Source organism: Photinus pyralis, unplaced genomic scaffold (assembly GCF_008802855.1).
Source record: "Photinus pyralis isolate 1611_PpyrPB1 unplaced genomic scaffold, Ppyr1.3 Ppyr1.4_LG7, whole genome shotgun sequence".
NCBI lineage: Eukaryota > Metazoa > Arthropoda > Insecta > Coleoptera > Lampyridae > Photinus > Photinus pyralis.
This window is the reverse complement of record NW_022170738.1, coordinates 22,412,785-22,429,695: the sequence shown is the minus strand read 5'-3', so window position 1 is coordinate 22,429,695 and position 16,911 is coordinate 22,412,785. Positions and strand designations below refer to the sequence as shown.

The window sequence follows — 16,911 nt, the reverse complement described above, 5'->3', positions numbered from 1 at the left end:
ACAGACAGACAGACAGACAGACCGACCGACATCATCGACGTTTTTTTTTATTTGGACTCCTGGTACTTTAAAACGTGTATTTTCGTCAAAAAAGTGGAGCGTCATTTTTTACACCAATGTAATACCTCCCTTTACTAACGTGCGGGTTATAAAAATACAAGTCTTTTTTTCAAAATATTTAAATTTGTACCAATTACCAATGAAAGTTAGTTGCAGACACGGAATTATGCAGCAGGAACAGGCGGATTTTATCATACGATTAAGAAAGGTTTGCTCCAGACTCGCGTACGTGGAGAGATGTACGATCAGATATTTTATTATTATTGGAACATTGCAGTGAAAAGTGAGTTGATAGTTTAATGGCACTTTTTAGATGTAAGTTAGCTGGAAGGCATGAGCTGAAGAGGCGCACGGATGAAGATCCTTTCCCCCACGTAACTCATTGCAATTGAAAACATCAGATTAATAGCACTTCCCGATTTACGCACAGAAGAACGGACGGACGGGCGAAGGGTCAGCCGTCTCCTGAGGGATATTACCAAATACCATGATACTACCACTTAACATGTGGTATCGTGACCAAATACTATACATACTTCGTCCACTACATCTGGTGGATTCATCTACTTATATACTACAGCATTGAATAATAAATTTGCTTTATTCAATGACTACAGTATGAACTGCAATGAAAGATGAGTTTATGCCTAGGTTGATACGCTACATTAGGAGAGAGCGGCAGGTGTTTTTAATTTATAAATCCGCAGGTGTCGAAAATCTGTCGAAAATATTTGATCCATTTTGCTATCAATTGGTGAGAAAAATCTTCTCTTGTACGGAAATTGTTTGAACCTTAATTAACCAAGTAACCCATTATGTATAAAAATTAGTACTTACGTACCTAATTAAAAGTTTAAACGTTTTTCAAATCGATTCAACGTAATTTTAGTTGATTAGTATAAATACGAAATTATTAAGGATCCTCAGATCCTTTATAGTTTTGTATTGTCGTCCGTCCGTCCGTCCGTCCGTGTGCGCTCTAACTCTTTTTAAAAGTGGCCGATTATGTTGAAATTTGGTATACGGGTACGTTGGACATTAAGAACGGACAAGAACGGACGCTATTGATTTTCAGGAAGCTGGTTCAACAGGAACAAAAGTTATACGACTTCGAGTGAATCGGGAACAGGAAAAACTGCGAACTCAATATAATAAAAATTAACATATTTCATTCCCTAGGTCATGTATCGAGTTCGGACTTTCGCTAGATTATTCCCTATGACTCTTAGATGTGTAACAATTCAATATAACTCTTCTCTGTGGTCTCGGTCAAAAGTTTTAGAGCAAAATGTACCCAAAATTATTCTTTACACATGAATTTAGAGTTGTAAAAGCTTTCAAACGCATTATCTTGATGCTGAAAGAGTTGATAACGTGCACGTTTGATAACCGCATGTGTGTGATTCAAAAATGTTAAATTATTTTTCTGAGGCCACATGGATTTTGATCAAAATATGTCAAAATCGTTAATTATGCACCAAGATCGTTGGGAAAAAGACTACGCGCATTATCTCAATGCCCAAGACATGAATTTGATGCATTTTTGGCGACCACGTGGATTTTGATCAAAACATGTCAAAATCGTTATTTATGCACCAAGAGCGTTGGGAAAAAGACTAGGCGCATTATCTCAATGCCCAAGACATGAATTTGATGCATTTTTGGCGACCACGTGGATTTTGATCAAAACATGTCAAAATCGTTATTTATGCACCAAGAGCGTTGGGAAAAAGACTAAGCGCATTATCTCAATGCCCAAGACATGAATTTGATGCATTTTTGGCGACCACGTGGATTTTGATCAAAACATGTCAAAATCGTTATTTATGCACCAAGATCATTGGGAAAAAGACTAGGCGCATTATCTCAATGCCCAAGACATGAATTTGATGAATTTTTGGCGAAAACGTGGATTTTGATCAAAACATGTCAAAATCGTTATTTATGCACCAAGATCGTTGGGAAAAAGATCAAGAGCATTATCTCAATGATCTAAACATGAATTTGATCTATTTTTATGGACCACATGGATTTTGATCAAAACATGTCAAAATCGTTATTTATGCACCAAGATCGTTGGGAAAAAAACCTAGAGCATTATCTCAAAGCCCAAGACATGAATTTGATGCATTTTTGTTAACTATAAAATGTATTTTGTAAGATTAAAATAAATTGTCGTTAAAAGTGATTGTAATACTGAGGATCCTTCGATATTTCGTTGTATCGGTTTATTTTAAAAGACTGTCTTGATATCACTTCAACGGCCGCATCTGGTGATGACGTGGCGCGTTATCTCTGTACACGTGGCAGGTAACGCTACAGTTTCGAATTCTAATTTAACATTCGGATAGTTTTAGAATGAAAAAATTTACACTACGGCTTATTTAGTTTGTTCATGAGAGTTAAATACCTGTTTTTCGATTTCCAAGTTATTCCATGTGACGAAAACCCACTTTGGAGCCATTTAACCATAAGCAACTATTTACCTTTTGACTATTATGAACCTAAACCACCGAATAAAAAAACCAACCCCTTTCCAAATAAATTTCTGAATTTTTGTTTCATGGTAGTAATTCCTAATAGGCACAAGAGGATATGGTTTTTTATGATGGGTACATTTAACTACGTATCCTTTTACCACCCCAATTAAATAACGTAAAAACTCATCCTTTAAGCAATTCAGTTTCTTCAAGGGAAGAATCACTACCAAACACCATTGGAAAAACACGAAACACAACCGTCGACGTTTCTCGCGTTACTACAATCGGGATCGTGACGTAGAGGGACAGGTAGGTAACAAGTGAGACAGAAAACAAGTGCCTTATCGGAATACGTTACTAGGAGGTTGTTTTCGCGTGCGCTCCCTCCAATTTCCAATTGCCAAAGGTGGAATTTATTTACAAATTTAGAAAACACTAACCTTTTTGGGTACAGTTTCATCAAAATATGCAACGGTACCTACCCAATTTTGATTTGTTTGAAAACTGAATTTGAAGGCAATTATTTCAATTAAGTTAACGGGTGGGACAAGTTTGTTGTTTCAAATTCTTACAGAGCATATTTGGGGCATTGGCTTTCTTTTTATCTTTTAACTTTAGTGTTGCGGCATGACGAAATTGCTATTTTTGATGTACGAGTAGGATGCTTGAAATGGAATCCAATTAGAACTGGACACAGTATTAAAAAAAAATGTGTTATTATTTGCGTTTTGACCGGATCCTTCTCTGCCGTGTTGAACTACTATTAGGGAAATAGTCCAAGAGCCATTTTTGCAATACCTTTCAAGTGCGCCAGGCACCCATTACATTTTGTTGCCGGGGGAGTAGGGGGGGCTCCATGAATAATTTCCTAGGATGATGTTTTTGAAACCTTTACATGCGACAACCAATTCGTGTCATATTTTGCATACGCATGCCTTTGGTGGTGACAAGTAAAAGTTTTGAAAATGGGGGAGGGGCAGGTTCCATGACACTTTCTCGCGCAACTCCTTTTCTAGATCAGTGGGTAACCGGGGAGTAGAAATTAATCTTATGTTTCATGGTATTCTAATTAAAGGTCTCGACAAAAGGAACTGTTTTCTACCACCTACCACCCTTTTTTCTGGCCCCTTATCAAAAGAGATTGGGGGAGGGGGCTGGTTTAATTCCTTATGGTCCTGGACCCCTTATCTTGATCGGTTATCACTACTTATATCTCAAGGACGGATTTTCGAAAAAGGGTACTCACAAAGGGCGATTGGGACTACGCTAAGATACGCGGATGACATAGTAAAACTAGCAGAAAATCAACAAGGAAAAAACAAAAGTAATGAAATGCGCGAAAAGAGAGGATATGTAAAAGATAAAGGTCCGAATAGGAAACGATGCTTTAAAGCATGGAATGTAAAGTTACACAAGATAATCATAGTAAAGGAGATCCATCTGGGACGGCGCAGGCTAAAAAAGCATTTGAACAAAAGCGGACTCTGCTAAGTTCCGGGATAAATATAGGAATTAGGGAATGCTATTAAAAACGTACATATGGAGTGTAGCTCTATAGTCTATACGGATGCGAAACATGAACGATAAGCAGGGAAGACAAAAGTAGGATAGAAACATTCGAAATGTGGTGCTATAGAAAAAGAATGAGGATTATCTGGAACGACAGGACAATGCTCAGGCACGGAGGATTAGATACATAGACCAAATAGTTAGGGACGAAAAGATTAGCTCAGGATAGGAAAGGATGGAGGACTGCGTCCAACAAATCCTAGGATTGTGGACCCAGAGAAGAAGACTCACTCCACAGTTTTCTTTGTGATATTGAAGCTTTTTAGACCTTTTTCGAAGCTTCTATACTACGTGATGGCAGATGTAATGCGCTGTACCAGTTATTTACATAAAAGTCCGGAAAATGACACATTACTGTCAAGGAAACGTTGAAGTGCGTGGCCCCTTTGAGGCCGACTTTAATTTCCGAGTCAAGTAATGTCATTTTACTGACGAGTTTTGTATTAAATTTTACCCGAAATCGCATTTTAACATAAAATTTCGATTTTCATATAGAACTTTTGATAATGCCAATCTGTCATTGATGACAGGAATCATTATAGACGTTTAGCAATGTCACAGATGCGGCCGGTAAAGTGATAGGTGGGGCCAGTTAAGTGACAAGCGGCAGGAAACGTAGTCTGCTCTGCCTCTGTCAAGGAAACTAAAATTTCCGGACAGAAAGTAGGCATGAAATAGTTATTTTACATAAAAGTCAGGAAAATGACACATTACTGGCAAGGAAATATTGTAGTACAATACTTTACTTTCCGAGTCAAGTACCTAATGTCATTGTACTGACGAATTTTATGTTAAATTTTACCCGAAATCGTATTTTAACATAAAATTTTAATTTTCATATGGAACTTTTGATTAATGCCAATCTGTCAACGATGACAGGAGTCATTATAGACATTTAGCAATGTGACAGATGCGGCAGGAAAAGCAGACTGGTCTGCCTCCGTCATGGAAACTAACATTTTCCTGACATAAAGTAGACATGAAAATGAAGGATTTTGGGTAAATGAAGGTTTCAGGACGATTATGGGTAAAAGTATATATACTCAAAATCGCCATGAAACCTTCATTTTCATGCCTACTTTATGTCAGGAAACTTTAGTTTCCATGACAGAGGCAGAGCAGACTATTTTTCCTGCAGCCTGTCGCTTTACCGGCCACACCAGCCACTTTACCGGCCGCACATGTCACACTGGTAATGTCTATAATGACTCCTGTCCTGAAGGCAAAGTTGCGTGATTTGGTACCGAACCTAATGCCGCTTAAGAAACTGAGACACCCGAAAAGAACCGAAATTCGCTACCTAGGCATTTAAAAACAAATTACACTTTCTCTTTGCAACTTTTCTCCTTTACAAGACTATAAATACAACGTTTCGGTTCGTTTGTGGCCATACCTAATCAACTTCTTTCTTTTAAATACGGATCTGCATTTTCTTTTATATTTTGAAAGAGCTCGTCGTTCTGATAAAACACATACAAAATCTAAGAAATTAAATGACTATAATTTTCCATCATTGATGCACTAATGATTCAAACATCTCCGAGTCATCTGAGAATATCTAAATTGAAATTCATGTTCTACATTTTCCTTGCTCAGAAAATTGATATAAGTAGGTATTACTGCACTTTACGAGTTAGTGATTATGTTGTGCTCCGATGTTAGAATGCATGATACATTATAAGGACAGACTGTAATTTTCCCTTCAGATGATTTATGGTGGAAAACAGTAATTGATCCTCGCATGTCCTATGATGAATAGTAGGTAGTAAGAAAATGGAATGTTTTTGTGTAGTGTGTTCGTATTTCTACTGTGTTTGGTTTCCTTTCCCCTCAATTTTACACGTATTGTTCCAGACCACTTGCCTTGTTATTAGTATTAGTGTATTCTGTTTTTCAATAACATTTCGACGCTAGACGATGGTAAAATATCGAAGTTTGTAAATTGGAAATGAAAGACTTTTATTCTATTTGTTTGAGTCTGCTATAGTAACCGGAAGTGAAACGATCATGATAATATTTTCTTTCGATGAAAAGCTATGTTGGTATGCAAATTTTCAGATTTAAATTATCAATGAGAGCCAGAGTACTTTTAGGTAGTTTGCGTGAAGCAGCCTGTACACAGGGTGTTTCATCATATATTCGCAGTATTTCAGGATGTGATAGCTCGTCCAAAAATTTGAAAAAAAGTGTCTCTATTACCCTCCAAAATGCAAAATGTGCGAGATACAGGGTGTTGAAATTGAAAAAAAAAATTTTTGCGAATATCTCCGGAACCGTTTTAGTCCAGTATGCAGATAATTTTGACCTGTAAAAGGTGGTGTAAAAGATTTTATTGTTTTAAATGATCCATTTGGGTCCAACTAACATGTATTTGAAGAGTGCACGCCAATTTTTTTCCCGGCACAACTTTTGGCAGCCAAAAAACCTCAAAATGTTCGGACTTTTTTCAGTTTTTCGCTTAAAACTCGAAACCGGTTCATATTTTACCTGATATTTTATGAATAACACTTGTTTAGTAAAAAAAGAAAACAAAATACTGCGTCGATAAAAAAAAACAAACAAAATCGGTCCAACAGAAAAATTGTTAAAGGCGATCAATAAACACCCATGTTACCCGACTTTTCTAAAAGACTGAGTTAACCTTTATTAATGCGTTGTGGCTCCTAAAGGAACGATAAAATCTGATACCCCCTCCCTAAAGATTGTAGGGCATCGGAGAGTTCAAAAGGTACCACAAATTTAAACTTGGACCAATTTTTGAAATTTGTTGGAAATTGTATTGAATGAGCCGAAATAAACAAGGCTCATCCAAATTGCTTGAATGGTTCTTCCGAGGGCTCTCCCAACATCACCCTTTAACTGCCCTCACTAAGCAGCGGCATTTGTGACGTTTAGGCCATAAAGGTCAGTCCGCCTTACCCCTTATCTAATAACTGGCAAGGGAAAGTGTATTTCATTTTCATACATAAATTGTAAGGTGCTCCGTCATGAAAACAGCAACCCCAAACTGGTAAAAGTCCCTAAGAACATTGTTTTGGGTGTAATGTTTACCAAAACACATTGGACATTTTGGGCCTTCTACATTATTTCCAAATTCTAAGGTACTTATCTTTAAAAAACACACCAAAACTTCTATTCCCAAAAGCCATCGTTTGCGATTGCGTTACAACAATAATAATGTCGCTTCCGAAATTCCTTAATTAACACGCTACTACAGTAGTTTTAGTTAATTTTCATATCAAATTTAATGAGTTTGGTTTGATAAATAGCCCCCGAAATTTAAAACATCTCTAAAACCGTCGTTTTCGTTGTTATACACTTACCCAAACCACGTGTTTGCGCAATGGGCTAATGAATTTGAATTTTCTGCAGCATTTCTATGTGCTTTACAACTTCCCTAGGGGCATCGGCGTCGTTTGGGGATCAAAAAAGTACCTCCTTGGGTAGGAATTTTAGAGATCAGGAAAGGCATGCCCGAAACCTGGGTATAGCCGCAAGTTCAATCGTTCCATTTGTCATGGTTGCCGAGACAAATACCATTAAACACTCATGCAAGTTCAAGACAAAACTATTTGGTCTGAATATGCGAAAAATGGAAATCCACTTTTCGATTCTTCAACTCTAAACAAGTTTGTGAATACGTTGATATATTGGATCAATTAAATGTCTCTAATAAGGACCCGGATTTAACATGAATGTAGAGAGAAAGAATGAAATTGCTAGTCACCCTTTTCGTACAGTTTTTAGGCATGAGGTCACACAATAATCTTGAGTTGCATATGTTTCGATTTCAAGACATTTCATTTTGCGAAGGAGGTATTTGATTCACTCGTATCAAATTAATTCAAAATTAGTCAACTCTGCGACAATTATTATTAAAGCTAATAAAAAGGCCAATGTGGTTTTTGTTAAGAATGAAATTATCAACAGACTTCTAAACACCTGTTTAAAATGCCGACGCCGCCGACGCAATGGACTACACATGTGTTTCCAATTTTAGACTTGGATAGATAAGATGATTGTAATTGTCGTGTATACATTTTTTATTTGGAAAATGATTGATTGAAACTAACGGCAGTTACATGTATGGAAGTAAATTTCCATACATAATATTTAGTCACCCTTCACCTATTGTCCAACTCCAATATCATTTTGCATTGTATGCCCAATGTTTAAATGTAAAAATCAAAATTACTTACGGCATTTTAAGCGGTACCTAATCTGTGCTTGTCCAAATTCACCCTTAGCTTTCTTGCTTTCGGTACTGGGCACTCTCCTTGGAACGATTTGAAATTTTTGGAGACCATTCCGCACAAGATCCACTGCACTTCGCGTTAACACGATCGAATGATTTGGTCATAAGTTATATTTTTGATGGAGGAGCGGTAACGTAAGCAGGTAGAGATTAATGATGCTCTTATCTGCACGTGCGGTCACTTTTACCTTTCAATAATTGTTTTGCCGTACCGAATGAAGTCGTTCCTGATAAAATATGACATGGAACTACAATTTTTTATTCCGTGATATTGTGTTTTAAATTAATATTCATTCTCACATGGAAAAATTCAAAATCTGACTGACTTTCCAATTGCACCTGAAATAGCTTTCTTGGGCTCGTTCAAAAATATACTTTAGCTTCTAATTGCCTTACTCAATATTCCCACGCAGTATTTGAAATATAACAATCGCAAATATTGTTATCTATTAATTTATAATATTTGTGAGAAGGTATGACGAAGCGTAGGTTTTTCTATATGAAAGCGGCGGTAGTAAAGTATTGGAATGGAGTGCCACAAGCAAGTATGGGGAAGAATTTAAGAAGACGTCGAAAGGATATAAGGAATTTTATCGGATTTCCGTAGATCTCCAGGAATTGACGGGGATTTCAATGATCGCTTGTAAAAATTTCTATTGGACCAATTTTGTTGTTCATCTTTTGATCGACGCTGAATTGTGTTTTCTTTTTTACTAAACAAGTAGTGTTATTAATAAAATATGGACCCTTTTCGGGTTTTAAGCGAAAAACTGAAAAAAGTTCGAACATTTTGAGGTTTTTTGGCTGCCAAAAGTTGTGCCGGGAAAAAATTGGTGTGCACTCTTGAAATACATGTTAGGTATTTGGACCCAAATGGATCATTTAAAACGATAAAATCGTTTACACCACATTTTGCAGGAATCGGCCCTTCTGACTGCTCCGCATACTGGACTATTTATTGTACAGAAAACAGTTTTTGTAAGCATTTTCTACACATAATATAGTTATTTGTACAACTAGTTTTGAAAGTGATACTTTTTTTCGGGCTTCGCCCTCGTTAATCAAACTGCAAATTCATGGAAAAAAGACGCTTTCAACACGTGTTGTACACGAAATTTTTTTCCATAGTGATCCATAATAACCCATAATTGAATAATTTTATTGACATTCGCGATTTACTGTCACTCAAAAGTGGATGCTATTGTTCATAGTGCTACCGGGTAAATGAAAACGGTTTTGTTGTCTTAATGTAATGGCGGATACATTTGAAACCGTTACAATAGACAGGACTAAAACTCCATGGAAACGCATAGTAAAAATCGTGAAAAAAAGTACCACTTTCCATACGATTTTTCGTTAAAAAAGGTCCGATAATTTCATCACTATGTAAAAAAGGTATGTTTTGTGCGAAAAACATTTTTTAAGGCCATAATTGGTGAAGATTTTGGAGGGGTAGTGGGTGTAATAATAATTTTTTTATTAAGTAGGCTTTAAATTTTAAAGTAAAAGCTACCTCTTGTCAAAATAACAATTATTTTGTACCTGCAAAAAGTAAATTTGTAGGTATTACAAAATTAACAAGTTAAAAAGTAATCGTAAACGATTTACATAAAGCGCATTTCCACTTGCATTCATTTCCCATTTGTAAGATGCAACTTCTGTTAAAATCGTAAAATCCGTCCACAAATATGAAAGATAACGTTGCACATGAGCAATCCATTTTTGACATGCTATTTCAATTTCAGTTTATAAGAAGTATTTCATTTCAATGCTTTTCTAAATAAGAAAGTTGGAACTGCGCATGCGCAAACCTAAATTTGGAAACTAATGTTAGATTTTCCTTTGTTCCAAGCGCCTAAGTATCAAATTTCACTTAAATGCTTCCATAGATAAAAAAGTTGGCACTGCGCATGCGCAAAATAAAATTTTGAAACTGGCGCTAGATTTTCCTTTATTCCAAGTGCTTATGTATCACATTTCATTTAAATTCTTCCATAAATAAAAAAGTTGGCACTGCGCATGCGCAAAGCCAAATTTTGAAACTGGCGTTTGATTTTCCTTTATCCAAGTGCCTATGTATCAAATTTCGTTTAAATTCTTCCATAAATAAAAAAGTTGGCACTGCGCATGCGCAAAACCAAATTTTGAAATTGGCGTTTGATTTTCCTTTATACCCAGTGCCTATGTATCAAATTTCGTTTAAATTCTTCCATAAATAAAAAAGTTGGCACTGCGCATGCGCAAAACCAAATTTTGAAATTGGCGTTTGATTTTCCTTTATCCAAAGTGCCTATGTATCAAATTTCGTTTAAATTCTTCCATAAATAAAAAAGTTGGCACTGCGCATGCGCAAAACCAAATTTTGAAATTGGCGTTTGATTTTCCTTTATCCCAAGTGCCTATGTACCAAATTTCGTTTAAATTCTTCCATAAATAAAAAAGTTGGCACTGCGCATGCGCAAAACCAAATTTTGAAATTGGCGTTTGATTTTCCTTTATTCCAAGTGTCTATGTATCAAATTTCGTTTAAATTCTTCCATAAATAAAAAAGTTGGCACTGCGCATGCGCAAAACCAAATTTTGAGATTGGCGTTTGATTTTCCTTTATCCCAAGTGCCTATGTATCAAATTTCGTTTAAATTCTTCCATAAATAAAAAAGTTGGCACTGCGCATGCGCAAAACCAAATTTTTTAAAATTGGCGTTTGATTTTCCTTTATTCCAAGTGCCTATGTATCAAATTTCATTCAAATACTTTTATAAGTAAAAAGTTTGCAATTCGGTTTATAAATGGTCGAGATGCGAAAAGGGCACTGTGAATTTTGAATCGATTCGATTCAACTTTTGGCATTGCGTATTATATGGCTAAAGCTATGCCCATATTGAATTTCATGCAATTCAGTTCATAACTAACGGAGATGTAAAAGCGATCGAACATTTCTAAACAAAGTTATCGTTCACACGGACAGATAGATGGACAGACAGACAAAGGAACAGACGGACAGACCAACCGGCAGGCGACAGATAGCAATGCAAAATTATAAACGATCTCTAGGATCGTTAATAAACGGCAAAAGTGTAAAATTATGGAACATGTAAAAACGGTTTTTTGTTTTTTTTACAATAACTTTTTTTGTAAGCGGTACAGAAAAAATTCCTTCCTTGGTACAAGACTCGACACCATAACGAACCAAATAGCGAAAAAAGTAGAACAATAGCTCTTAAGATAAAGAACTAGTAGCGTCGCAAAACGAGCGGACGGACGGACGGACGGACAAAGTGGCCACAATAGCGCATTTTTTTTTTATTTTTGTGGAAATGCGCTAAAAATGAATTACACAAACGCTGAAATGTGCGAAATGTATTACCTTTACGGAATGGCGAGCGGTAATTCGGCAGAAGCAAGGCGGTGGTACTTGTATCAACAAAGACATCGTACCATAACTTTTTCCAATTTCAATTGAACAAAACCCGACCACAGCTACCAGAAAAGTTTCTTTCAATTTAAATATACCTCACTCGACGGTTTGGAGAATTTTGAAAAGAAACTTTTATATCCCTACCATATCCAAAGAGTACAACCCTTATTGCCAATAGATTTTCCTCCAAGATTGGCTTTTTGTAGACGGATGCAAAACAAAATAGCTCAAAATAATAATTTTTTTTAATTTCGCAATTTTGAAGTTAACGTTTGGTTTTGTTACTTGTTCTGACGCGTTTAAATAATTTTTTCTACAACTGTCAAAAAAAACCTGTCATTTTCTGACGAATTTCGAAGCGCGAAGTACTAGATTTTTAAATCGGTTAATTAATAAGTAAGGTTGCCCTTGACAACGTGCGCGAAATCGTCAACAGTGAAAAAAAGTATTTCGCGCACGTGACAAAGTTGAACTTAAACAGCAAATTTAATTAACAATCGGTTCAGTTGTAGAAAAAATATTGTATATAACGCTAGCGCGAAATTATTTCGCGCATTTGACTGGTATTTTGACGAGGCGAAGTCTCAATGCGCGAAATTGAACTTCGCGCTCTTGTTATATAAATAACTATTGTTTACNAGATCTCCTGCTGCAGTCGAGCTTTAAAATAGTATATTAAGATACAAGTGTATAATCAAGTCTTTAAAGCACGCGCAACGAGTTTAAGGGCACGACGCAAAGCGGAGTGCCTTTAACGTTGCAAGTGCTTTAAAGACCAATTATACACGTGTATCTTATAGTATTTTTTATTATACCTGCAGTATAATTTAAAAATAGGAAATACAATGAAATCATATTGACGTTATACCTTAGACCATATAGTACATGGACTGCTATTCGCCCTATGCTTTCAATACAAAATGGATGGTCACGGATAGAGGGCACTGTAGTCGTGGGTATGTGAATCTCAGGGTAAACTAAAGTCGTGTGAACACCACTAGGATCGCTTAAAGAGCAGCATTATAGTAACCGCGTAGTACGGGAAGCTTTAAATGCTCTTCATTATTTGCTATACGTATACGTCCACAAATAAGAATAAGTTTGTTTTTTTGGGATATCTAGGCGATTAATTAATTGACGTTTGTTAATTTATAGGTTGACAGTCTCAAATCGTGTCTCATCGAACAACTTCGGACAGACTCGTTTACCCTGAAACTCACATACCCAGGCGATGTCCTTGACCATATTTTAGTTACAATTAGCAGTCCATGTACTATATGGTCTAAGACTCGAATACATGTCTAATTAAGTGGGCTGGGTGTTCGTAATTTCACGATTGCCATGGTTTGCTTATAAAAATCATCGTCTTTGTGAATAAAACGATTTCCGTTGAAAAAGATAATACACCGTCCATTAAATCGATTGTTGTAAAATCTAAACAAACGTTGGTAGGTGTAAAATCCAAATCCAGTAAAGCCTATTATAAAGAATATGAAAAGTTGTTTCCATGGATGAATAGGAAGTTACTTACGAATACAGTCTTAAATGCATCCATAATGCTGGAATATATGAAGGAAATGTCAAAGGTATTTAAATCTTCTATATTTTGGTGCATTCATTCAAAACTTTAAAGCAATGCTGCGATTAAAAAGTGGAACAGATTTGGAAGCATACCCTAAATTACGCGCGTTTGTGAAAGCTTCAACCAAAGGATAGGTACAAAAGCCAAAGAAATGTTCTGCATTTACAGAAAGCGACCTAAGAGGATTTTTTATTTCATCCAGATGACAGTTTCAAAAGTCATACTTGAAGTATCGTTACTTAGCAACTTTAAAGCACGTGTGTTTTAAAGGCCCTTTTTCGCACGCATTTGAGTGTTTAAAACGGAGATTGTGATTCAGGTATAATAAAAAAAATTTTTTTCGCACAAAACAAAGTAGAAAATGCTTACAAAAACTGTTTTCTGTACGATAAACGGTTCCGGAGGTATTCGCGAAATTTTTTTTCAATTTCAACTCCCTGCACTCGAAAATTTTGCATTTTATAGGGCAAGTTAATAGAAACTTTTTTTCAAATGTTTGGACGAGAGGTATATTATGATCCAGCGGATAATTGTGGGAAAAGGATAAATAGGTAAATAGTTAATGACTAATCATCAAAATCATATATCTAAACAGATATTATATTTATTAGCAATTATATTTTCATGTGTGCTATCAACAGTAATTGTGTCGCGTTCTGAAGACTGAAAAAGGGCTTCTTTTCCATATGCAGGTGTACTGTTGTCTGTAATTTTCCTTTCGAATCGATTATAGTACGAACATCCTTGGCCGCATTAGGAACGTGCCTTGTTATTACTACTAATATTTTGTGCCTTTGAATAATATATTTCGGTGTATTTGAATATAAGACGTAGTTTCCAGTTCGACGTCGAATTGGAAGTGTGTCAATGGAGAGATTCTATTTAATAAGTTTTTGTATCTCTACTGTGCTCGGTTTCCCTTCTCTGCAATTAAATGCGAATTCTTCGAGACAACCGTGCACTCATGCAGTGATACAAAGATTTTTTGTTGAATCTACGTTCTTGAATGTGATAACGGACGGTAGTCAACTATGCATAAACACTTTATTCTATAAAGAAGTAACAATTCCACACACAATATTAAACGTTAATAAGAAGTTGGATAAAAGGTCATTTTTTTCTTATGGTGATGATTTTGTGCTATGTGCAGAGGGCGAGGAAGAACGTCATTTGTCAATAACGACACTGGCAAACATACGACAGTTTCAAGACAGAGGGAATGGAAATATCCGTTTATTGCTTATAATTACTGGAAGAGTAGTAATAGATCACTTGTATATGATGTTTTGGAATAACGGTGTAAATGATGTAGTTGTATTGGTTAACTGTGGACAAAAGCAAATGTTGTATGTAGCGGATTGGTACGACCCAGCGAATAACTGCGGGGAAATGGTAAATAACGTCAAGTGTCAAGATTGTAACGAACCGATTACAATAATTAGTGCTCCTAGCACTACACTAAACCTCAACGGGTGTCCAGTATTCTTGCTAGTAAAGCAACCAGGTCGACCACACTATTATCCTGCTGTGCGATACGAATTCTTTCTTTTTAAACTATTGGCACAACATTATAATGGAACACCTCTGGCATTACCAGTCAGAAGTATGGAAGAAGGCCAAGCCCACATAATGACTAGCAAGATAATGTTGCAACCTACAAATGCAGTATGCTTAGATCGTTATAGCTTATCTCATTCTACTTATAGTGCCGAAATTATTTGGGTGGTACCAAAAGCTAAACCAGTTCCCGCAATTCGTAAAATATTTGTAACCTTCCAACCGGTTCTGTGGTTTATGATCATGGTGGCATTTATTGTGACCACGGTTGTTTGGTGGTGTATACTGTCATGGAATAAACGCAACTTGAACTTGGAAAACTTGGCAATCGCGGCAACTGATGTCAGCTCGCTTACGATATTTGGCTTAGTTGCAAACGTACCAGTAGGGTTTGCCCTACGTTGCCTTTTATTAACATACCTTATTTACATTATCCATATAAATTGTGGTTTCACGTCAAATTTGATTACGATACTAACAGTTACGCAATACCAGCATCAAATTAATAACTTAGAAGAATTGGCAGATGCGAACCTATCTATATACATGGAGTCAAGCTTCATGAAAGGATATTTCAAACCGAATTATGGCTGCTATGGTCTTTGTGAAAAATTGCAAAGGTTATTAGTTCCAATTTCTTCAAAACCTCAAGAGCATATTAACGTTCTGAACTGTATACATGAATATGGTGACCGGGCTGGAGTAATGGTGTATACTGATTTCATCCAATATCAATTCACTATGATGAAAAAATTGAACGTGCACCTAATTACCGATAGTTCTGTAACAGGAAAAATTGAATATGCGATTCATCACCGGCGTCACCATCACTTTGCTCCATATTTAAACTATTTTCTGGATTTGCTCAGAGATTCTGGAATTAAGAATAAGCAATTGGATGATTACCAAACCGATTTTACAAAAGAACGAGATATTTTCAATGCTGAACAACCAAAAGCAGTGGTCTTGACATTGGGTCACCTTTATTTCACGTTCGTCTTACTTGGAATAGGCATCATAGTCTCTGGAGCAGTTTTCTTCATAGAACTTACACTGCAATCGTATTCAACTCACTAAATAATACTTGCAAATACCTACAAATTAATCACGTGGCTTTTGTTTTACCTACCTAATTGTTCCTTCACAGATATTTTAATTAAACAATATTGTAAAAATTTACAATTCTTTGATTTTGTATTACTAAATCTACCTGCAACGTCCGAAGGTGGATAAAGTGTGTTTCCTGCAGGGACAGGGACGATTTCTTTATTATCTAGTAACGAAATAGGTACCGATCTTGTGATAAGCCCAGTTACGAAGATTTTTGGAACCTGAAACGACAACTACAGATCCATGGCGCTACACAGCCGGTAATTATACGATGATCGGATGCGGTCTTGATAGGTTGATCTGGCGCACCGGACACAAAATGCAATAAGTAAGTCGGTGGATTGCTTTTTCTTCAAGAATGGAAGATGCTATATAAGCAAACGAATTGCGATTCAGTTCTAATTGTGGCGCCTAAGTAGTAAATAGATCGCGCTGTTATAAATAATATTTTAGCGGTTATAAATGATTAATACTTATAAATTTATTGTTTATTAATTACAAATAAATAAAGGATGTAATTAAATTCACGTTAGAATATTGTTGAGAAAAGACACATTTTTATAAAATAATCATAGGTATTGTTTTGGCTTGCATTTATTCATGACCTATTCATTGTATTTGGATAATTAGTAACTGACGCCCGAATCCCAAATGTATTAATTTGTACACTATTTATATTCTGTATTGATATCCGAAAGGTGCAGGTCCAGTTTTGTTTATCTTATTCGTAAAGTTGAAATTGTACATCGCTACCACCATATCAGAATTGTAAAATTCCAAGTGTTGACGAAAGTTGTGCCTTCAATAATAATAAAATTATCGTTAATAAATTCGCCTCAGTTTCGTATTCATTTTTCACCTAAGATTTACAGTCCATCTG

At 36.0% G+C, this 16,911-nt stretch overlaps 1 protein-coding gene across 1 annotated transcript; it reads left to right on the top strand.

Moving 5' to 3' along the window:
• Window positions 1–14,645: 14,645 nt before the first annotated feature.
• On the top strand, window positions 14,646–15,998 carry LOC116176116. The gene has a single exon (XM_031494590.1). The coding sequence runs from the start codon at window positions 14,646–14,648 to the stop codon at window positions 15,996–15,998; it is 1,353 nt and encodes a 450-aa protein (XP_031350450.1).
• The last annotated feature ends 913 nt before the right edge of the window (window positions 15,999–16,911 follow it).